The 23,612-nt window shown below is 39.2% G+C and overlaps 1 protein-coding gene across 1 annotated transcript; it reads right to left on the bottom strand.

The window, feature by feature from the left end:
* Nucleotides 1-132: 132 nt before the first annotated feature.
* reep2 (receptor accessory protein 2) lies at nucleotides 133-18,806 on the bottom strand. The gene is made up of 8 exons (XM_023277601.3): nucleotides 18,538-18,806; nucleotides 16,499-16,571; nucleotides 12,007-12,083; nucleotides 10,327-10,447; nucleotides 10,039-10,152; nucleotides 6,099-6,279; nucleotides 3,864-4,030; nucleotides 133-2,505 (listed from the first exon to the last, which is right to left on the bottom strand). The coding sequence occupies exons 1-8, from the start codon at nucleotides 18,567-18,569 to the stop codon at nucleotides 2,434-2,436; spliced, it is 837 nt and encodes a 278-aa protein (XP_023133369.1). The 5' UTR covers nucleotides 18,570-18,806; the 3' UTR covers nucleotides 133-2,433.
* Nucleotides 18,807-23,612: the final 4,806 nt, after the last annotated feature.

Here is a 23,612-nt window from a genome sequence, read left to right as displayed (position 1 = left end):
TCTAATACATATAAATGGAATATTCCATTACTGAAAATACAGCTTGTGTTGGGGAAAAAAAACTGTAAAATCAGTCTGTGATTCTTCAGTGGGACTGCTCAGTGTGTGAAGCCACGAACGGAAACACAGCAACAGATTTAATGTCCTTTATTAGTAGTTTATTTACTGATACATGACCTTGTTAGGTACCACTGTGCCAGCACACACACTCTTATCCTTTTGATATGGATCTTTGAGAATTGGCACAAACAATATACAAATGAACGTCCCTGTATACAACACTGATTTCAAACAGAAAATAATCAACAATAAATATCCAAAAATGACACAAGAACAAAGCAGAGTTGGATCTTAATAAGATGAAATGCCTGTTATGTGACGTCTTCTTTTTATACAGTGCAAACATTAAATTAAGAAAAAGAAAACAGGCTGGTTTCTAACTTTTGGCCCGAAAGTATTTTGCCACCAGTCTGAGTAGAGAAGATAGCAGGTTGTGAATGTACAAGCCTCAATTCAGGATTTGCAGTCCCTACTGTGACGGAGAAAAGTTAAAATGTCTTAACAGAAAAGACAGAGAAAGAATAGTCGCCATGTTAATTTAAAATACAAAAATTACTTCCAACACCAGAAGTCTATACTGAAAAGTCCCAAGGTCCTCTGGTCTCAGAACATGTGATTTGTCAAGACTAAGATTCAAAAAAAGCACACAAATGATTTAAGAGAAGAAAAAAAAAGATCTATTTAAGCCCAGAGAATGAATAAGGCAAGCAAGCTCATATTGTATATACAGTCAAGGTAACTATTTACATCAGGTTTACATAATGTTAAGTAACTTTGCCAACAGTTGAGGTTGTGGTTTGTCTCCCTCTACTGGTTTAAACTAGTGTCACACTGCAGACAGCTGTGATGAGCGTAGACGTAGCTTCATGCTTTTAAATTTCCCATTTCAGTGCATTCAGACGAAACCATGCCCAATGCAGTGGCTGGTAACCAGAAGTCCAGTGTGTTTAGAAACACCCACAGCCTGCTCTGACTCTCCCTCCGCATCTGGAACTGCAACACGTGGATGAGAAAATTATTCCTCTCAGTCTGCTGATGTTGGTTTTGTTTCTTTCATCATTTCCATATAGCTTTGCTTCATCCTGGCTTGTAAGATGCAGAAAGTTGGGTAAAAGGAGTGAAAGAAGGTGCAGAGCTACTCCATTACCTTACAGTGTTGAACACAAATACACAAATCATAAACATATCACTACTGTGGTGACAGCAGATACGTTACCTCACAAACACTGGCAACTTGTCTATGACTACTTTTTTTATTTGGGAGAGAGCTATCAGTTAGAGTTACCGGTACTCAGTTACAGAATTGACTTAAGAGACCCAGCTGATCATACTTATTACTAATTATACATGACTCAAAGAGGTGGATAAAACCAAAGCCTAATAAATTAATGATTGTAGATTAATACAACTAAAAAGCAGTGTCTAGATGAAGGATACCTAAGCCAGCACTAAACAAACCACTCCCTCACTCCAGCATTGTATGTTACTTCAAAGTCACACTAAACCAGTGAGGATGCAAGTTGCTGAAAGTGAAATCTGAAAGTAGCAGAGCCCCACTCACTCAGCTATTCAGACTAACTTAGGAGAAGCTGAATTTAAACTGAGGCAAAAAAATAAATAAAATCAGTTCCAAGAGTTTAAAATTAAACTTAAATCAAAACAGGTTAGGTCACAAATAGTGCTGTTCTGAGCTGAGGTACAGGTAAGTGGGAATGACAGCATCTAAAACAGTGTTCAGGATGTTTACAGCCACTGGTGGATGCAGGCCTCAAAGGCTGATCTTGTCCCCTTCCTGGTACTTGGTTAAAAGCAATATGTCTAAAGACAACTGTTGTGGTTGTCTGGACTCCAAAGAAAAGACTTTCTGAGGATTTCTTCCACGATGACCAAGTCAAGATGAAGACTTGTGGCCTGTATGAGCGACTGGAACCATGTGGGAATAGCCCAGAGGAGATCCAAATAAAGACGTCTATGTCTTATTTTATTGCCAATACTTCACCCAAAGACAGCCTCGGTCAAGTGCAGCCACGACACGACGCGCATCAGAAACACTAACGAAACATGAGATTCAGATTCTATGTGTAAAAGGGAGCACTTTCAATTAGACTACTCTCCAAACTAAATATAAATGTCTAAGAGAACATCCCCAACAGTTAAGTCTCTGATACACTCACCTTAAAAAGTGAGACAAAAATCCAGCAAGGCAGCAAATGTAAAAGAACAGTTCCTGACCTAAACCAGCAAGATTGACAGTTTCGGTGCTTGACATATGTGTATATAGTGTATATGCGTTTGTGTGGAGACCAAACAGGAAGAAGAGACTGCAGGCTGTAGGTGGAGCGAGTGTAGGTTGGTGGATGTGGAGAGCAGGACTCATGGTGGCGTCTCTGCATTATTAGCCGTCGTCTTTTTCTTGGCCGGCTTCTTCACCGTCTTGGTTTGGGCCTAGAAGACGCAGAAAGTAAAGAGTGAATAATACAGCTGACTACTCACATAAACTCCCAGAGGATGCCTCACCTTAATTTCTTTTGGTTCCCCCAGACTCACTACACCAATAAACATAGATATAGACATATCTGTATATATAGCGACACAGACATATTTGGCATCACATAATCCATTAAGTCATTTCCTTAAATTATCAACAAATTACATTGATTTTCTTTTAATGATTATGTTTTTTTGGACAAGTCACTTTTTTGTCATTAATATTATTGTAGGAGGACAAATATCTTCATTTTTTACTGATCTCTGCTCGGTTATTGTATCACCTGCTGCCTATTTAAATCATCATTGATTATGGGTCTAATGACGGCAGCTTTAGAGGGTATAATACTGAGTGACAACATTAATGCCCCCATCAGGATGAACTGAAATACATTTGGTGATCCCTTTTCCTCTAGCACCATGAAATCAGACTGTTGAACTCAGACAGCTCCTATTTCCTCTTTATTACACCCAACTTAGCAACTGTCAGCATGCAAAACTAAAACAGTAACCTTAGTAAATGTCATAAAAAGCAGCATGCTAGCACTGTCATTGACTGTCTTCTAATTCCATCCTACCCCAATGGTTTTTATTGAAACTGAGAAAATAAATTATTCTTAAAGCGCAGTAAAATTTTTTTATTTTGACTGTACTGTTAACGGACAAATATCATCTTTAAATTGAGCGCACAAAGGAAACCAGATAGCTGCAAAAAATTCAAACAAGTTGAGGAGAGCTGTAATAAAGTTGAGGAAAAAGTTTTTAAAACCTAGAAAAACATCTGAAGTGTTACTGAAGTTTTGCAGCCACAAATACATCAGTCATCAGTTTGACATGCTTCACATGCTCACTAGAATTACAAATGCAGAATAAAAGAGTTATGTATGTAGATTTTTAAAAAAATATATATTAAATATAAAATCAGTATACAGTAAGTGTACACTATATACTCATGTATATACAGTTAGTATGTAGTATGGAGTGCACCCTCAGAGCTTTTAGCATGACTGTAAACTCTGGTAATGCATACACAAAAATGGAACTACTGTGAGATTTTTGGATGTATTATTAACATCCATACTCTTTTCTCCAGTTAAATATTTTCTAACAGTGCAAAAGAGTTTGTACAACTTTAAAAACAAAAACATTTTTTGGAGATTGCTATTGTAATAACTATATTACTGAAGATAATTTAGGAAAATCAGAAAATAATCAATAGTGACAAGATGCCAACGGGGCCAATACTGTAACAGAAATTTTAGGCATGACTGTACCACCTTATGTGAAAATCGTGTGTGTGTCTTCACTGGTCCTACCTCTGTCTTAGCAGCAGCAGGTTTCTTGGTTGCCTTGGTGTTGGTACTGCGCTTGGGGGCTTTGTCTCCCACATCTTCATCAGAGTGTTCAGTCCTTGTGTCTGACAGATCAGAGCTGTGTTGGGACGACGTGTCATCAGCAAGGGCTGCGGCTGTTGAAGAGCGAGCTGCAGATTGGACAAAGATTGATGGTCAGTCAATAAGAGAAATCAGACGGACGCCAAATTTAACCGCATCAACAGGTTCAAGACTTCTGTTTTTTCTTGCAACTGAACTAATTCAATCATCAGATTTATCAGAAAGGCAATATCACTGAAGCAGCTGTTCAAACAGCCGTCGATGCAGACCACAGCATCACCGCATTCACAGCCACACCACCCAGTGGCCAGATTTTAAAATACCGCTTTTGTCTGCACCAATTTTCAAACTGGAAGCTTGCTATTGCTAAAATCACACTAGATAAAAGTCTCTTCAGTCAAGTCATTATCATAGCATACTGGTGACAAAATTTGCAGGATTAATATAATTTTTAATCATTAGACTCAGTGCAGTAACTACAAGCGACATGACTAGCAGAAAGAACTGTGGTCACAAAGTCACACTTTCCACATCCATGAGGGTCTGTTAACTGTCGGCACTGCAAGCTTGACGACTACACAAGCACCAGGAAAACAAATGCTGCTTAAAATAAATGCTTGTTATGGTTGTGAAAGAAGATTCTCCATCTTATACACCTTAATAATTCTTCATGTAAAGAGCTGTGATGAAAGTAATCACTGCCAGACTTTAGATGTGCTTTAAACCCTTGTCCATGCTTTCCATTGATGGTGCCCAAACACATTTTGAAGTTCCAGATTCTCCACTGTGCTCGACATACCTTGGGTTTATTCACATTGACACGATGTTACAGCCCAATCTATGAGGTAGCTGCTATTTCCTGTAAACAGGGCAAAGTTACATCCTGCCTTTCAGAGATAAAGCCAACCTCTGCAGCAGTACTATTGTAGTATGAACATAACTGCATTGCATGTCTACTGCCCGCTGTTGAAGTCTAAAACTGTTAAAAAGACGTGGAAAGCATGAATTTGCCTTCAGTAACGTGGCGCTCTGGAACTCTGCAGCTGCTGCACATATTCCTAAAACAAGTAAGCCTGTTTTACTAGGGCTTGGAGTCCCTTGTGTTTAGGCTTCTTAAAAACAATTAAACCAACCCATAAAAAAGGCAAATCACTCAGAGTTTAATACACACTGAATTGTAGCAGCAGGTCACAAGTAGACATGACACAAGTCCCAAAAATTGCAAACAACTGTTTGTAGTGTAACATGCACTGTCAAAATGGTTTCACAGTGGTTCACAAAACTGTCTGTAGAAAATGCAATTATTTGCTAAACCTCATAGGTGGACAGTGTGTTTTGGTTCGCATAACTAGCAAACTCCACAGGGCACCTTTAAGAGCAGTGCAGGGCTGAAACTGCCCAAATTTTTTTCCTGTGATCAATTATCAGTAAATCATTATTCAGGTCACATTTTGGTACAGAGAACAGCAAAATGTTAGTTTGATAAAGCCAATTTCTGCATTTACTTGCAGTCAGATTCATTCAACACACGAAATGCTGAAATTAACCACAAACAGTTAAAACAAAGACTCTCTTCAGTAAACACAGAACTCCACTCATCTGTGGAGCATTCATGATCAAATCAGTGAAAACATTTCATTTGAACTCTGACTTCAGCATCTTGTTCTGGCTTTCTGTCACACTGGGTTCAGGAACTTTAGCAGTATAAATTAAAATGTGCCACTTTTCCCTGCCCGTTCATTGTTTAAGTGCCTCTCTCTGTATTCACTCTGCAACTTGTCAGGCCCACACAGTCAGCCAGCCAGCGGTGTAGCGATACACAAAGAGTCCTCCTTCAAGAATCACCTCCCACTGGAATCACATGCTTTTCACCCCCCCCCCCCCCCCCCCCCCCCCCCCTGGACCCTGTTTTCATCCCTTCCCTCATCACCCTCCTCTCCCCTGCCATCCTGCAGTCCTTTTCATCACACGACTCCACTCGGCCCGAATTGTCCCACTATCTATCTGACAAAAGTCAAGTTAAATAAAGGAAGTCGTTGTTCTGGCTCAATTAGTGAAGTGCAGACACAGTATGTATGTATTTATACATTTCTGTATGTTTCTCAGAGTGAAGCTGCTAATGAAGCAGTGTTGGATGTGCGTGCTGCGTGGCCTTACTCTGGCGTGCAGCAGTGCTCTTGGCACGTGGCAGCGTGCTGGACCCTGAGCTCATCTCGTCCATGGGGTCCCGTCTCATGCGGGCATCTGAAGTGTGCAGGGCCAGGTCGTCCTCGGCGTTGATGAGAGTTAGGTCCTGCATGCTGAAACTCCGCAGCTTGTCTGACAAAACACCCTGCCCCTGGTCAACACGGCAAAACCAAACGTTGACACGTTATAAATGTGACAGCATAACAAGATCATCCTTGACCTTATCATCACTCAGGCTTTAGGAGGAGGGGTCATCCAAAAATTCATGTTTTACTGGCAGTTCTTATTAAATGAAGCACTGACTGATTTATCTACAAAAGGCTGACAAAATAGGAGAGTTTTATGAAAATCAGTGGTGTTCTATTGGGAACCCCTTGATGTAAACATAAATGTCCTATTTACTAGTTACTCACAACCACTTAAATGAAACTCTCATCGGTATCAAGTAAAACTTGAAAAAAACATTGATGCATAATGTAAGGATTTGAGTTATTTTTCTTTTGTACATAACTTTAAACTAAATATATGCAGATCTTGGACTGTTTGTTAAAAAAAAAAAAAAAAAAAACTTCAATTACTAAATTTATTGGAAAAATAATAAGTAATGGGAAAAAATGCTAATTGTAGTTCTGCAGTCATTAATAAGTAATAAGCATCTACACTGAAATATTTGTTTCATAATTTAGCAACAAAAAAAGGATTCAGTGGTCTGTACCAAACATGAAATTGAGAGCTATTTAATCAAGTGATACAGTCTTGTATCAGTCTTGTACAGTCAGTCTTGTATGTCAGTACTGAACAGTGCAGAAGTAATGTGTGATTTTGGAAACAATGGCTTCAGTCAAGTCTTCCATTAAACATCATAACCATACACTTAGACTGGCTGCGGCTATTTGACTGATAGTACATACATCGATTAGGCAGAGCACATTTTACCAGGTTTTGAAGAACAACTTGTTGCACCTTCAGGTTTCATCTTGAGTTTCTTACACTTTTCATTTTCACGCATGCATCTAATCTTTGACAATTTACAGACAGCTGGTATATGGGTCTGTTCATATTAACACAACGCATTAAAAAGCTCCTTCAGGAATACAATCATGTCAAATACACACCTGTAAACACAGTTGTGTGTAGCAGACTGAGGAGCAGAACATTCCAAGGCAACATACAGAGATCCAGAGACCTTTTCTCAAAGCTGGAAATTTGGTAGGAAACCATTTCAGGAGACAGCTCACCCAAAACCCACATCTATAATGGAACATCTGCATATTGGATGTTTACATCAGAATTACTACTCACGGCCCTCTTGGAGACAACGGGACGTCTCCTACTTCCACCAGAATCTGATAAGGGTCATAAAGTGCCAACTGTGAGGAAAACCACATCTCTGGAGTAGATTGCATTCTTTACGGTGACCTCCTGACCCTTCTCTCCCCCTAACACCCAGGAATTTCTATACAACAATTGACTGAAAGGTTTTAAATCCAAAATAAAGAAATTCAGCATCACTGGAATGATGATCTGGACTCAATCTATGACACCAGGTTGATAAGTACTAATACTGAAGAAGAACACATCGAATCTGAAGTGTTTGTGGAGAAGCACAAAAACGACACACAAACACCTCCTTCTTCTCTGTCACTGCAATAAAAGACAAAGAGAGATTTTATCTTAAACATATAGACTTCTTAAGTCTTATTTTTCTTGCTATTGAATATATATGCCTGTGTTCTTAGTTATATTAGAAGCTTCATCATCATAGACATTCAATAATTGGATTTGTACGTTTAAGAAATGACCTAAAAATAAGTTCTGAAGGTATTTGGCCTCTAACCTCTCCTGGACAGTGAAGGTCACCAACACCCCTTGGGAGGAACACATCCACAACTGATTAGAAGCTGATTTTAATTTAACTCCAGAACTGTCTTTATAAAAGAAAGTCACTGGAATGAAATTGGGGCTTAAAAAAAACTAACTTGGGGGCTTAATTTTAAATAGCTGAAAACTGGGTTCTTTTATGATGGCTTAAAATGTTTTTTATTTTTACGTGCATTCTGACGACTTGCTAAAGATCTTTTTCTACAATTTAAGTTTGGCTTTGTTTTTCTATGTTTTACTTCAAGTTGGACATCTTAAATTATATTTACAATGCAACTGTGCAAACATTTTCTTTATAACTATGAGCTTTCACTCTTAGTGTTTTTTACTTCGGCACACTTTTGCAATGCAAACCTGCCAAAGTCCCTCTTTGTCTCTGTGTTCCTGAACCAACTCATCCAGCAGATCATCACAGCTCCACATCCTGCAGCGGTCTCCTTCTCACTACTATAAAGGCTACGCAAGTTTCATTTTCCTTCTGCTAAACAGGTGAATTTACAAATTATAATTGGCTTTCCAATTCCAGAGTGATTCTAAATTCATCATCTTTCTACCAACTGCTTCCAGTGACGATCACCTGCATTCATTCATTCACTCTCTGCTGTTTGTCACGTCATTGTTGCTTATTGTTTGTTCGTAGTACAAGTTAATAAATGTTTGTGTATAGTTATCGTTGCTTCTAATGTGTATTTCTTTGTTTGGGAACTGGAGGTCAATGAAATCAGAGTTTATGACTTTAATAATGAGACTGACCAATACAAGTGGATTTGAAAAATTTCTGATTATTCAACATGAAATATTCTTGATAAAGGTCTGAGTGGTGTCCCTGATAAACGATAGCAATTTTAATCACAAAGTGTAGTTTCAACATAAGTGGTGTGGTCACGAGGCCACACATTTTACATATTCTTTTATTTGTCACGCCATATCTTAGTATTTGCTGCTCCCATGTGAGACTACATTCCTACTACACAATTTATACATTTTCACTACATTATAGTTATGGCTCCATGTATGAGGTTACTTACGCTTCATATTATTTTCACGATGCGTCCGTGTGAGGCCATTTTCGATTTTGTGAGTCAATATCAAACTCACTGATGACCTTCTGGGACTCTGGAAGCACTTAACCACAATTAATTGTGTGTAAATGTAATAGAGAATTATTACCAAGTATTTTCGACTGAACAGTGCTACTTCATTAATGTTGTGTGTTGAGCATAGCAAACTTCTCAGTTGATTAGAGCTGCAACAATCTGATTAATTTACCAACAAAATCTGGAATTTATTTATATAATAAAATTATCATGAAAGGTATTTTTCAAGCAAAAATGGCAATGATTTTGATTGGTGAAAGCTTCTCATACTATGCAGCACCTTTTAATAAGGCCTGCCTAGTTAGAAAGAATGAGCACCTTCCCTATAGTTCAGTCACAAGTCACAAGCAAATGCACCAAATGTTGTGCTGTTGGCTGCAAGAGTGAACACAAGAGTCTTCATGCACACTCAGCTTCTAAAGAACTGAAGATCCAGTGGATTACTTGTATTTTTCATGGCAATGGGTCCACAACATGGGAAAATCCTTAGTGCTAGCATGTTGTGTTAGCTTAGGTCAGAGCTACGTCAAAATTGTAGAACTGAGGGATGACATTGCATGAAAACACTGTGCATTGTAAAACATGATCACTTTTGCAGCTGGCCTCCCTTGTTCTGGGTAAGATTCTGGTGAACTCTCAGAGTTTCATATAAATTTGGGGATACAGGGCGTAACCAACTTTTGTTGAGCCACCTAATCAATCAGAGCAGACTATATTTTTCCAATGGGGAGCTACAAGAGCTAGGAGGTTTTCAGCTCGGGGCATTTCAGAGAAAGAGCAAAGTGCTGCAAAAATGTACAGTCTAAGAAAAATAAGGCGTTTTTTAACATTACCAGTACATCCTGTAAACCTATTGCAGTAGAGCCCAATATGACCAAAATATATGAAACTGTACATTGCATCATCTTGGTATCACAGAGCACATAGCTTACCTTGGTAGCTGCAGTGACGGCAGCATTAGCAGCCAAGTTGAGACCCCGTTTCCCAAACCTCATCATGGTCTCATAACTCCTGTCTTTGGCCTGTGCTATGTACTCATCTATCTCCTGTGGCACACAAGGACAGTTGAGGAGGGGAGTGAAGGACAACAATATATGATATCAGAACAAAGAACAAATTGATAATTGGAAGAAAAGGACAAACTGGCCTATCTTAACGTGGACGTGCACACCACTTTACAATTGCAAGATGACTGTCATTAAAACAGTCACAATTCTTACCTTCTCTTTGTTGGACAAGGTTGGGTGGACAAACTTGCGGTACAGGACGCTGGAACCCTTGGTGTATGGGGACAGGAGCCAGATCACAAATGCAATCTTTAGCTCAAAGTAAAATGGAAACCTGTGGAATCAGAGATATACAATCAGGAGCGAGGAAAAGGAAACATAAAGACTTTAACTCTTAGATGCATAAGTGGGTCAAAAGGTACTCCTCAAAAAAATGTTTCTGATATCATTCCATTTAATTTTTTGAATTACCTTTTATATTTAAATTATAATGTTTGTATTACCACCCCAAGTTTCCATAAGTGGGTCAAAAATGACCCATATGCTTTTCCGATAGAATCTCATGGAAACCTGGGATTCTTATGAATTGTGACTGTCAAGAATATATTTACTGTGGACCACACACACTATGTCAGAAGTGTCACCTATCAGGAAGATTATTTTACACAGCAAGACCTGATAAATGTAAGTATTATCTACATTTTTTTACTTCAGAAAAAAACTGATGTCATCAAATTGATATTTTCAACATACTTAGATATTCATGACTCGTGTTATTATGCATCATCAAATTAGCCTACTTTATAGTTGGTATATATAGTATATAGTTACATATTGATTGACAGGTTTGTGTGTCATTCAAAACATTGTTCCTTTTATGTTTCCTCATCTACGGTGTCACGACTGCTAGGTTTACAAGAGAAATGGTCATCCAGATGCTGGATTATGGAGAGGCAGTTATGGGTTTGGACTCAGAATCTGAAAACTCCGACATCTCATTGATGAGGACCCAGATTATCGTCCAGCTGGAAGTCCAATTTGCCTAAGTGAACAGACTCAGTCAGACACAGAAGATTCCTCTGAAGAGTTCTCTTAAGAGTGAAGTCCAAACCACGTCCGATAAAATGAGTCGTAAGGACTTTTACTGGAGAGAGTTACCTCCCACTCAGAGTACAACACCAACACCAAGCCATACTATCCTGAGAAGTCAGTCAGGGCCTGCACTGGGCCTTACCACCACTGTCTCTCTAAAACATGCATGGGAGCTCTTTATCACAGAGAATATCATACAAGAGGGGATGAAGTATACAATCTTGCAGGGACAGAGAGCGGTTATAACTGGAGAAAAAAGAGTGGAAAAATGTCGACAAAATAGACATTCTTCTATTGCTGTTCTGTGTAATCTTCTTTTTCAATTATCAAAATGTTCATTTTCTGTTATAAAGTGAAAAATAAACATATTTCAAACATGAAATCATTTTTGTTTGGGCCAACATATAATACAAACAATATACAAATGATTATTCTTCACCAAAATGACAAAAATTGCATAAAAATACATTGATTCTTCTACGGGTCATTTTTGATCCACTTATAGTAGAGTGTGGGATCCAATCACTCATGCATCTAAGGGTTAAGGAAGGTGTACACAGCTGAGTCATAAACAGAAACGCACAAAAGAAAGGACAGGATATACGTGTCTGAATTGCATTTTGTAATTCTAAGGTAAAAACATGATACTTAAAGAGATCATTGTATTAAAAATAACAGCACTTGGACACACACATGAATGCATCTATTGATTTTATAAAAGCTGTTTTTTGTTTTGTTTTTTTTTTTAATCACAAGACAGTTGGTCACGAGGGTCATCATGATGAGCAGCTCCTGACTCACCAAGATAGGAGAAGGTCTGTGGCTGTCTCTGCTGTAGTGAACAACGCAAATACTATCCAGTACATCATCCACTTTACCTGAACACACACAGAGGTGAAGAAAGAGAAAATTATAAAAATAGCACAGGAAAACCCACAGCATCCTGTGCACACGTGCAGAGACACGTGGAGCTAATCAGCAGCTCCGCACACAGACATGAAGCATATGTTTCAGTCCATTCACATCACATCAGTATGCATGGTTAAATCTCTGGGACGGAGCAAAATGTGGGGCGTCGTCTAAATATACCACAAACTCGGCACTTGGGGGGGAAATTAACATTGGAACCAATATCAAACACCACAGATTTAGTAGAGACATAAAAAAAAAATCTAACATGGAATGTAAGAAAAGCATTTATGTGTGGTAATGTGCATCTCAAGGCATTAACAGGCCACTAACAGCTGCATGGACGTGCATGATACTGAATATTTCAACTCATTAGAAAAGGAGCCAAACAAGACGAAAAGGGGGTAATGAAAACATCAGCTCTAAAAATGGAACAACCCCCCCCCCCCCCCCCCCACTCTCTCCTTCTCTTTCCCTCCTCCCCTTATTCGCTCCTTCTGTGGCCGTCTGCTCGAGCAGCGATTGAGAGGGTGGGTTGCCATGGTAACCTGGAGACTGTTCTCCAGTGCAAATCTAGGCTGAGTTCCAGAGTGCTGCTGTCTCCTCCTCCTCCTGGAGCCCCTTGCTCTCTCTTTCTTGCTCATACCATGCACTGATGAGGTAAGCAGGAAGGATCCCGTTTAGCTGATCAGATTCTCAGCCAAAGTTAGAGTGGGAACCTGCTGTTTTGTTTTTTTTTTTACACTGGTTTCCACTAGCAACGCTGGCTACCGCATCTTAAACTGATGACCACTTTATTTGCTGTTATTTAAAGATGTTTCCCCTTCACAGCTCGTTTCTTCTAGCTGTTCTCCCACCTTAGCGTGGACTTTTTTAAAACACCAACAGCAAACAAAAAGGGTATTTAAGGTTTATAAGCACGACATTTGAACTACAATAGTTTCATGCAACACCAAAATAACACCATTCATTGGAACCAGAAATTATGAGAACAGAGAGAATCTACAAATGTCATAAAGAAATCATGTGTCTCATTTTAAAAATTCACCAAAAATACACCCTTTATTCAAACCAGATCCTGTAAATTGTAAACAAATCTGTCATCCTTGGTGCAACTATGAAGCCATGAGTGACTCAGTAACGACCAACAGTCACATGACAAAAATGTAGAGACTTTTCAGCTGAACTGGACAGAACTGCAGGCTGTATTTACAGGGTTGAGAGGAGAAAGATCAAATCAAATTAATAATGTAAATAGTAAAATATCTACAGTGTGTAGAGACACCATTTCTTCCCAGTGTTGGTACCATCTGTGAGCACTTGAGAAAATGTTGTGCATGTCAATTTCAGTTTGTTTTTCCATTTTTGTAAAATAAATAATTAAGAAAAACTTTCATTTTTTTCAGTTTTACTGCATAAAATACATTTTTAATTTCTTTCTACATCTAATAATAGTTGTTCTGTTTCCTTAGAGGTGCAGGACGTTACATTGCAGTGAAAAATGAGGACACAGTGAGTAAAAATTGAACAGTAGCAAAAAATGCTCAAAAAATGCTTAGGGTTCAGAGAGTTGACCTTGCTTTGGATGTTAGTTTTGGCCCAAATGCCCACAAGATCGGTTTATTGGTTCCCAACCTATTGGTTTGTTTCCTTTCAAACAAAGCAATGCCACATCATATATTAACATGTCTTTGAGTCACATGTGGTTCAAACAAAGTGATTTCCACTTTTTAAATGGTTCTTAACTGCCTGAACTCGTTAAAAAAAATTTACCATTTCAAAAGAGACTTATGAGCATTTTGTACTAAAGAAACACAGTAGAGTCCAAAAGTCTGCAAGCACACTGAAAATCTGTCATATCTTCATTAAAAATGGAAATAATTAGAGAGTTTGAGGATTTAGAACCACTTTAAATCCAAGAAAAAGATTTTGCACTATTTCTGGGGCAGCATTCAAATTTAAGTACATTTGCGGCGCTGACCGTGAATAAACAAATCAGATTTCTTTGAGTTATATCCTTCCATTGAAGCAGCGTGCAGATGACACAGGATTTGATCTATTCATCAGAGACGTTTGAGGAAATCAACCAGCAGCCATTGTCCATCCGTAACTCCACAATATTGCTCACTAAGTAGCAGTGTGGGACTGGAAAGCATCACAAGACAAATAGTTATTCCAAGCAAAAAGAAGCTTTCTCAGCATTAATTTATGACTAGATTGAAAATTCTGAAGGAGGCAGGGCATGGCTTTTTAAACGGCTTTATGAAAACTAGATTAGTTCTATCCGAAGCATGAGGAAACAGAACTAAAGTGACCACACCATCAAGCTTAGCTCAATGACAGAAATGAAATTTCATCACTGATACCAGCATTTCACAGTGGATAACTTGGAAACAGTCCTATTTACTGATAAATCCAGATGTGACATTTATGGCAGTAACTGAATTGTGTATGTAAGGCCATACATATGTCTGAGCAGATGATCAGTCATCCAGGTCATGGAAAAGTTTAAGTAAAAACCAACGGGACTAAAGAAGTCAGAAGCCTTGGGGATGAGAGGTAAATGTCTGGTTGCTTTTTACTGATGATTTTAGAATTAAGGAGATAATCAGGAGAGAGAACAGAAACAGAGTGTATCAAGCCTGAGGAATCTTCAATTTGTAAGTGTTTTGCCAACTCTACTAGTGGATTTGGACACCTGCACTGAATAGACGCCAACCTGACCGGGGAGAAGTAGCGCTCTATTCTTTAGAGATGCTCCAACTTCTGATTTGCATCTTTGGGGAGAATGATTTATACTTCAGCAGGTTAATAATGAGCCCAAACACAAAGCTCTGCAAGAAATACTTAAAGGTCAGTGACTGCTAATTTGTCATGGACTTTCCTTTACAGTCATCTGAACTCGACTCCATTGAACATGTACAGAGATACTTGAAAACTGAGAACAAACATTTCAAGATGTTGCTGGGTTATCAGGTTTTGCACCAACTTGTAGAATCTATGCAGCTCCAGTGCTGCTGATAATGAAGCAAAGGGGGGCAGATATTTTTCAACTTTTCACTTAAATTATTGAGCTCATACTGTCACAATTCAATTCAAAACAAATGCAAAAAATAGAACCAGCTCCAGTATTGGTCTCAGACTTTTGGTACGTCTGTGTCCTGGTTTTTTTTTCCCCCCTTTCTTTCCTCTCCCCCTCTAATCTTACAGTGTTAAATCACATCCAAGACACCTTGGACCGAGATGACGTAGTTGGGTTTTTGCAGTCTGCAGCACGGTATGAGCATTCAGTCATTAGAAGGTGCATGCATGCACATTTTTATACTCTTTGCAGGTGGTGGATAAAAATGATCTGCTCAAACAAATGAAAGGAGATTCACTACTGTCTTGTTTCATGACAATATTTCAGTTTTAAAACCCTGTCATGCCTATGTATGTAGAATAAAGAACAACTAGGAAGAATTAGAACCCAGATGATATGCAGGTATTATTTCACGTTTTAAGGTGCTTTTCCTCTAGCACCTACTCGGTTCAACTCGCCTCTACTCGGTTTAGGTCGTTTTCCACAATTGAGTACCACCTCATTGTGGGTGGAGTCGTCATAGCACAGCGGCCCGGAAGTCCCTTAACGTCATTTGTGTGTGACACAAATGCAGCACAACAATGGAGGACATCGAGACAATGGTATACCAGCTGCTTGGTCTACGGTTGGTCTAATTTTGCCAAGTTCTAGGAAGAGCAATGCGCACCGTCGATGTTGCCAGTTATTTGTAACAATGGCGAGTTTGGTTTTCGTGAAGGAGTCGCTCTCGTGTGTCGTCACTCCCTGTCCAATCAGTGGCCTGCACTCTATAGACGTCACATTATCGGCTCAACTCAGCTCGCTTGGAACCCCAGCTGAGTAGGTACTAAAATAGAACCTGGTACCAGGTACTTCGTCCTAATGGAAAACCTCACAAACTGAGTAGAGTCGAGCCGAACTGGTGCTAGTGAAAAAGCGGCATTAGTGTTGTTATGCTTCTTCAGCTGTCCTAATTAAATGGCCCGGCCATGCTTCTACTCTTGTCTGGGAGACTTGGATCATTATCAAACTTGCCAAATGACTATGTTCAAAGAAACAAAAACAATCAATGCTGCCATCATAAAAACAGAAATTAGTCTCTGAAATTAATGTGTGTCGACCGACAAAACAATGTCAGGCGTTTCTCTGACCTACATTTGAGTGTGCCTCACATTACTGTCCTCCTCAAATTTAAAACTTAACACATTTAGAGTAAAAATAGCTGCTGCCATAAGCCCTGAGCAAAAAATCCCAAAAGTCATACAGAGCAGACAGGGGTCAAAAACAGTCTGCTGATATTTAGTAACTAGAGGTGATACTCACATATTCCTTCACATTCTTCGTTTTGACAGCCTTGTATGAGGAGTATGCCGGGTAGAGCGTCCCAAAGGCAAGGCTGCAAAAAGCAGAGAAGCAGAGAGGTTTGGGTCTGACGAAGGAGATTCAGCTAGAGAAAATGGCCTCTGGGCCTTCACTCCGACACCTCCTGCAGATTAGCCATGCTTGCCCTGAACTTATGTAAACACAAAGATACAAGTTCTGTATTGTCAAACTAATTATACTTAAACCGATTCAGTCTCTACATGGTTTTGGTGGTGATGCCACAAAAGAGAACTGATGGGCAGTGACTTGTCAAAACACAGTGGACTGATAGTCATGTAGTCAGGAAGACTGCAGCAAGATAAAGTGGAAAAACACACAAAAGTCTGCCCGGGGTGGGTCACCATGTGCTCAGTCCTCATGCAGATTGGGACACTAAGCACACAGCTGTGTTTCTGATGTGCATTTGGTTCCATCCTCTGCCACTGTGCTGATTTGTGCTGATCTGACAGGATACTGACTGCTGAGTGAGAGGATAGCAGGGAGAATACAGTTCAGAAAATCAGTCTGAATGCATGCTTACAGGGTAAATAAGTGCAGCATTTGATCTAAAGTTAAGGTTGGGCTGTTTATAACACGGAGACTCCCTGTAAGACTTGTGCTCCCAGATCCTGGTAGCCTGAGAATATCTATTATTTTCTCAGTGTTTAAGCAGGTCCTCTGTCCCAGTAAATGTCTGAACTGCTCAGTCATGTGTGCAGGTGCCTCTCAGCTCTGTACAGTAAGCTGAGCTGACTTGTAGCAGGCCTTGAGGCCTGTAGGCTTCCTCAACAGACGCCCTGTGCCTCTTCGTACCCATATCTCAAGTTTTCCACAGAGTTTGAAGCCATCCAGTCCTCTCATATAGATTTGGAGATATGGATTGATTGACATATAGTGATTGCAATTATGCTGCTTATTCATATTTTCAGGTCAGGACCAATCATTTTCTGGAAAATTAAAAAACAAAACAAAAACACGCTAATTAGGAAGCAGCTGCATGTTCAAAGTGCCTCATGTTTAAGATGCAGCCGCCATTATGATGTATATCCAGTCACATTGTTTGCCTCCAAATGACGCATGACTACCTGAGGTGTAGTGAAGTGGAAGAGCCAGCTGGAAGCCACTAAAAGTAACAGTTTGTCAGTGTTATCCCCTGCTTATGTAATCCATGCACTCAGCGTATTTATAGGGATGAAACACCAGCTACATTTCTACACCTGATTCAGACCATGATAGCTCTGTCTGAGGAATAAGTGCAGTCTGGGTAAATTGACAGCATCATTGACAAACAGGTGCATCCAGCGGTCAGGTGACACAACATAATGATGAAAAGGAATCCATCCCTTGACATGGGACAGCTCTGATGCAGCAAAGTGTCTGCATACAGGACAGGGATGATGACAGCTGCTGGCTTTGGTTGAGTCACTGCTGAGATGTGGTGTGTACAGGTGGAAGCTGGGGCCTGTATATTGCCCGTTTGATCACAGCAAGAGATCTGTCTCTCATTTACACCATCATTATTATCACTCATCTGCCATGGATGAAGCGACACACATCCTTCACCACATTTTACCCTCTCCTGTTACCATGTGGTGCTGAAATGCTCCGTGAGCAGCTGTGACATTTTAAAAAGCCACGGCAGGCAGTTGGAGTCTGTTCTCTTGTCTGCAAGCGAGGCAGGCATATTAAGCAGGCTGAATAATGTGGTTAGCTAAAGGTGCCAACACAGTGTCCGTCCGTCAGGTGGATACAGTTACTAGCTAGCCAGCATATGTTAGCTACCAGCAGCTAGCAAGCGCTGGATGCAGATTGTGCTGCATCACTGTTAATTGGAGAAACAGAGCCACGGTTTTGTGTGTACACCTGCTTAAATACCAGGTTAACCACAGTATGCTTCTACATTAGCGAAGTGTGGCTGTACGCGGACGGAAGATGGATGACAGCTTGGCTAGTCGGACAGCTGATGAATGGAGGCTAACGTCTGAGCAGCCGTTACTCACACGACTATCCTCGAAATGATCCAGGATACCATCTTGCTGGAGCCTTCTCCGCTTCTAGAGAATGTAAGTCGACTAGCAAACGGGCTAGGTGCCCCCCATTCCCCCCTTGCAGGACGCCGTTGTGTTGTAAGGTGAGCCGGCCCGGTGCTGCCTGTCTGCCGAGCCAAGCCGAGCGGAGCTGTCAGGTACCGGCAGCTGTGGATGTTTTCTGCAGTGTGAGGCTCCGGGCTGCTCCGCTCTCTGCTGCTGGAAACACTGGCTCTTAAAGGGCCACGGTCAGCCCGTCTAATGTGTCATTTTATCTTGGGGGGAGATAAAAAAAAAAAAAAAATGTCTCGTGATGCTGTGACAGCATCAGTTGTTCTCCCAAAAACAACTAAATGTTTTCTTACCGCTCTTCATATGCAATAACATCCTGAAATAATTAGTTTTTCAGTTAGATTTTCTTACAGAAGGTGGATCAATATCTGAAGTACCATAGCGTGAGAAATAATGCAGCTAGAGTCCTGAAACTGTGCAGGGTTGCTTTTATATATATATATATATATATATATATATATATATATATATATATATATATATATATGTCAAAATCACACAAATGAAAAAAACTGTCTGCTTTAACTAAAACCACCCAAACATTTATAGGTTTTCATAATTTTAATGAGGATAACAAATGACAATAATAACAATAAACAATGACAGAAGGGGGAGGAATAAGTAACTGAACCTTTGTATTTAATATCTGGTTGCCCCCCCTTTGGCAGCAATAACTTCAACCAGACGTTTCCTGTAGTTGCAGATCAGTCTGGCACATCGATCAGGATCAATCTTGGACCATTCCTCTTTACAAAACTGCTGCAGTTCAGTCAGATTCCTGGGATGTCTGGCATGAATCGCTCTCTTGAGGTCATGCCACAGCATCTCAATGGGGTTCAAGTCAGGACTTTGACTTGGTGACTCCAGAATGTGTATTTTGTTCTTCTTGATTTGCTTCTGTGTTTTGGGTCATTGTCCTGTTGCAGCATCCATCCTCTTTTTAGCTTCAACTGTCTGACAGACTGCCTCAGCTTTTCCTGCAAAACATCCTGATAAACTTTTGAATTCATTTTTCCATTAATGATTGCAAGTTGTCCAGGCCCTGAGGCAGCAAAACAGCCCCAAACCATGATGCTCCTTCCACCATGCTTCACGGTGGGGATGAGGTGTTGATGTTGGTGAGCTGTTCCATTTTTCCTCCATACATGATGTTGTGTGTTCCTCCCAAACAATTCAACTTTCGTTTCATCAGTCCACAAAATATTTTGCCAGAAGTTCTGTGGAGTGTCCAAGTGCCTTTTTGCGACCATTAAACGTGCAGCAATGTTTTTTTTAGACAGCAGTGGCTTCCTCCGTGGAGTCCTCCCATGAACACCATTCTTGGCCAGTGTTTTACATATTGTCGATGTATGCACAGAGATATTGGACTGTGCCAGTGATTTCTGTAAGTCTTTAGCAGACATTCTAAGGTTCTTTTTAAGCTCTCTGAGCATTCTGCACTGAACTCTTGTCATTTTTGGTGGACGGCCACTCCTTGGGAGAGAAGCAACAGTGCCAAACTTTCTCCATTTGTAGACAATTTCTCTGTGGATTGATGAACATCCAGACTTTTAGAGATGGTTTTGTAACCTTTCCCAGCTTTATACAAATCAACAATTCTTGATCGCAGGTCTTCAGAGAGCTCTTTTGAGCGAGCCGTGGTGCACATCAGACAGTGCTTCTCATCAAGACACAGTCATTACCAGGTGTGTGTTTTATAGTGGGCAGGGCAGTTTTAAGCCACTCCTCAGTGATTGGACACACCCCTGACTTAAATTATTTGGTAAAAATTGGTATTAATTGCTCTCAAAGTCTCCTTAGGCAGAAGGTTCAGTTACTTATTCCTCCCCCTTCTGTCATTGTTTGCATGTCATCCTCATTAAAAATATGAAAACCTATAAATGTTTGGGTGGTTTTAGTTAAAGCAGACACTGTTTTTTCATTTGTGTGATTTCAACAAAGATGAGATCACATTTGGTGGTGATGTTATGCAGAAATGTGAGAAATTCCAAAGGGTTCAGATACTTTTTCATGCCACTGTAGTTAAATATCTAGCTTCTACTCCTGAGATGAAGCTAACATTAACATGGATTAGCAACCCTGTTACTATGATTAGAGTAGGGTTAGCAAACAACAAATAAAACATGGAATAAAAATTGTACCACTGATATGTAAGCTGAACCACTCAAGCCTTTGATAGTTTATTACATATTATTGATGAATATGGAGCAGAAAATTGTAAAAGTGATGGTCCATTTTTCAAAAATTTTTAAGCCCAAGTGTCCTCCAATTGTGGAATGACCCATAAGATCTTCAATGGTACAATCAGACCAGGAACAATACTATCTTTTCTTCCCGCTGGGACCACAATTGGAGTGGTACCATACTCTACAATTTTAAAGCTCCAACTGGTACATTTTGGTACATTTTTCACCAACTCTTTGGGTGAAAAATAAAAGTTTTATGGTTGGTGGAGTATTAGAGTAGACAGAAACATTGACATTTTTTGACCAATTTGCACCATCATACAACTGGTTTGTATTATTCTATCAAATCAGGGTTGCACTATTGAATACCTCTTGTACATATCAATGAACCTGCAAAATTTCAGGACTTCAGCTACATTAATTCTCAAGTTATGGCACTTCAAACATTGACCCACAGATTGGTGCAAAAAAATTATCTACATGACCCAACCTCACTATAAATGTAAATAAAATAAAATTTTAAATGCTTTACTTATTAACATGTGTACTGTTATCCATTATGTCATATCACTACATATCCATATTTAAATTCAACATGTTAAACCTTCATTATATTCATATTTTTAGCATTATTGGATTTTTGTAATTTTTGCCCTGCTTCTTCCAGGCTTCATCTGTGCCAAGATGCGGTTACATGTAATTTTTTTATATTATCTTCTGTCTTGTCACCAAATAATTGTGACCAAAGAAACGTTTGTATGATTTTGTCAGAGCTATATTGTCTCTGATGTTTAGGCTATTTGGGTTTTGGTATGTCCAATATCCTTGTTTTTATCTGGAGACTGGGATTAACATGATTTACAAATGAATTTTATACATATAATAAAGAAATTAGCTCTTTGGCAGTTTTTCTATGGAATATACCATTTAAAATATAACCCTCACGACTGAAATCATGAAGTCATTTTGACGCATTGATAACATTTCAGTCACAGTGTAGAGGCTGCAAATCTTTTCTGGCAGGCGAAAAACTGTATGAGCCGAATTGATCTTTAAAAGCTATTTTAACAGGTAAAAACAAGTAGATTTAGTTATATTGCAAGCACAGAGCAGGTATAATAATGCAGATACATGAAGATAATCGCTCCTATAGCTATCAGTTTTTGCAGATGATCGTTTTTTGGCACAACACTGATCTGTTCTGTGATAGTGACCTTACTAGTCGTTAAATAGTATTGAAATCACTCCACTGGTCTGAGGAAACCAGTAGATATCCCAGTTGGAATTTATTCCAAAAAACATTTTGATCAAGTTCTACTGAGCAGAAAGCTTTCTTTTAATTCCCAGAATCTTCTTACAACAAAACACATTTGGTGATGACACTATGTTCTCAAAACCGAATGTTACAATAAAAACATTCTTCCTTTGTTATTGAGGGAACATTTGACAAATTCTACAGTATGTTCCTCCAACAACATCTCAGTACAATAACATCTTATAAAAAGCATCCTGTCATCTGAGCTTGGAAGTAAATGTTGCTTTGAGAACATCCCTCTTTCAAAAGAAAGAATCTTCCTTAATGTGTTCCTTCAAAAAAACGTTCTACCTTTAATATATCACAATACAGAAACAATAAAAAATGTTGTGCATAAAAACAAATCTGTAATATGAGGCCTCAAGAACATCTGAAACCACAGATGAGCATAAATCATATACACTTTAACCAATAGAAACATCTGTTTTCTAAGCAACACTTAGTCCCCTATTTTAAAAAGAATGGAAAGAATTTAAGTAAATGTTACATCCTGTATTTCAATTCTTGCGTATAAATCCACAGCTAAACTTAAATCATGCATACATTAGCTAATTAAAACTAGCACAGATTATTTATTTACATATGGTATTTAAAAAGTGCATTTTTTACACCTAGTGACAGTAACACAAAATCACTGAATTACAAAAAAATCAACTTTCTGGTTGGATGAGAGTAGTTGAGCCAGTAAAATGCATCTGTATGGGTACAATGGCTGTGGAGAAATGGTTCAAAAAAAATTAATTACCTCAAGTATGTGAGCTTCACTATTAGTTGTCTGTAGTAGGTGTGGTGTACCCTGGTCATCCCTTGGCTCCACCGCTGCACTGATACAACTACATGTGACTGTATTAAAGACAGTAAATGGGACCTTATTTGTGCTACAAAAGGAAAAGAATTCATGCCTCCTTCTTTGTGACGTGATGTTACAGTACACAGTGTAAACAGCCTCACTTCTGTAATTTAATCTCCAATTCAAACAAGAGGAGTGAAAACAGGGCCTTACAGGCAAATAATCACACTTCTGTCATCATTAAAACATTGATGACAATTTTAAGATAGACTGAATGAAAATGCAACAGGGTTTATCCAGTATGGTTTTTACGGAGCCGATGTTGATTAATAATCAAGGAGACCAATAACCAATATTTGAAAACAAAACCCATTGTCAGTAATAAAAACCTTTGTTTCATTTATGTTTAATTAAAGAGAACTTTTAAACTTTTATCCTTCAGTGCTGATTGGTTGTTATTTGTCTCATGGGCGGGACAATGAAGCTCAATACCAGAATGTTGACTACTGACAGAGAAACTGCTGCATTAGAGCCAAAAGAGGCTCATTTCAAAATTACTTTTATTGTGAAGCAGTTAAAAAGAAAAACATTACAGATAATCGGTAAAATGCTGAATATTGGCTTCGATACTCAGCTGTTATTCAGTCGACTCCTAAATTCCACTCAGCAGACCACTTATGTTGCC

This window comes from Amphiprion ocellaris, chromosome 13 (assembly GCF_022539595.1).
Source record: "Amphiprion ocellaris isolate individual 3 ecotype Okinawa chromosome 13, ASM2253959v1, whole genome shotgun sequence".
NCBI lineage: Eukaryota > Metazoa > Chordata > Actinopteri > Pomacentridae > Amphiprion > Amphiprion ocellaris.
This window is presented reverse-complemented; position numbering and strand designations above follow the sequence as displayed.

Excerpts from the sequence above, each read along its gene's own strand:
- reep2 (XM_023277601.3), bottom strand. The coding sequence starts at position 18,569 with ATGGTATCCTGGATCATTTCGAGGATAGTCGT. Across the intron at positions 12,084-16,498 it reads CGAAGAATGTGAAGGAATAT|GTAAAGTGGATGATGTACTG; the intron begins GTGAGTATCACC and ends GTGTGTGTTCAG. Across the intron at positions 4,031-6,098 it reads GAGCACTGCTGCACGCCAGA|CTCGCTCTTCAACAGCCGCA; the intron begins GTAAGGCCACGC and ends TCCAATCTGCAG.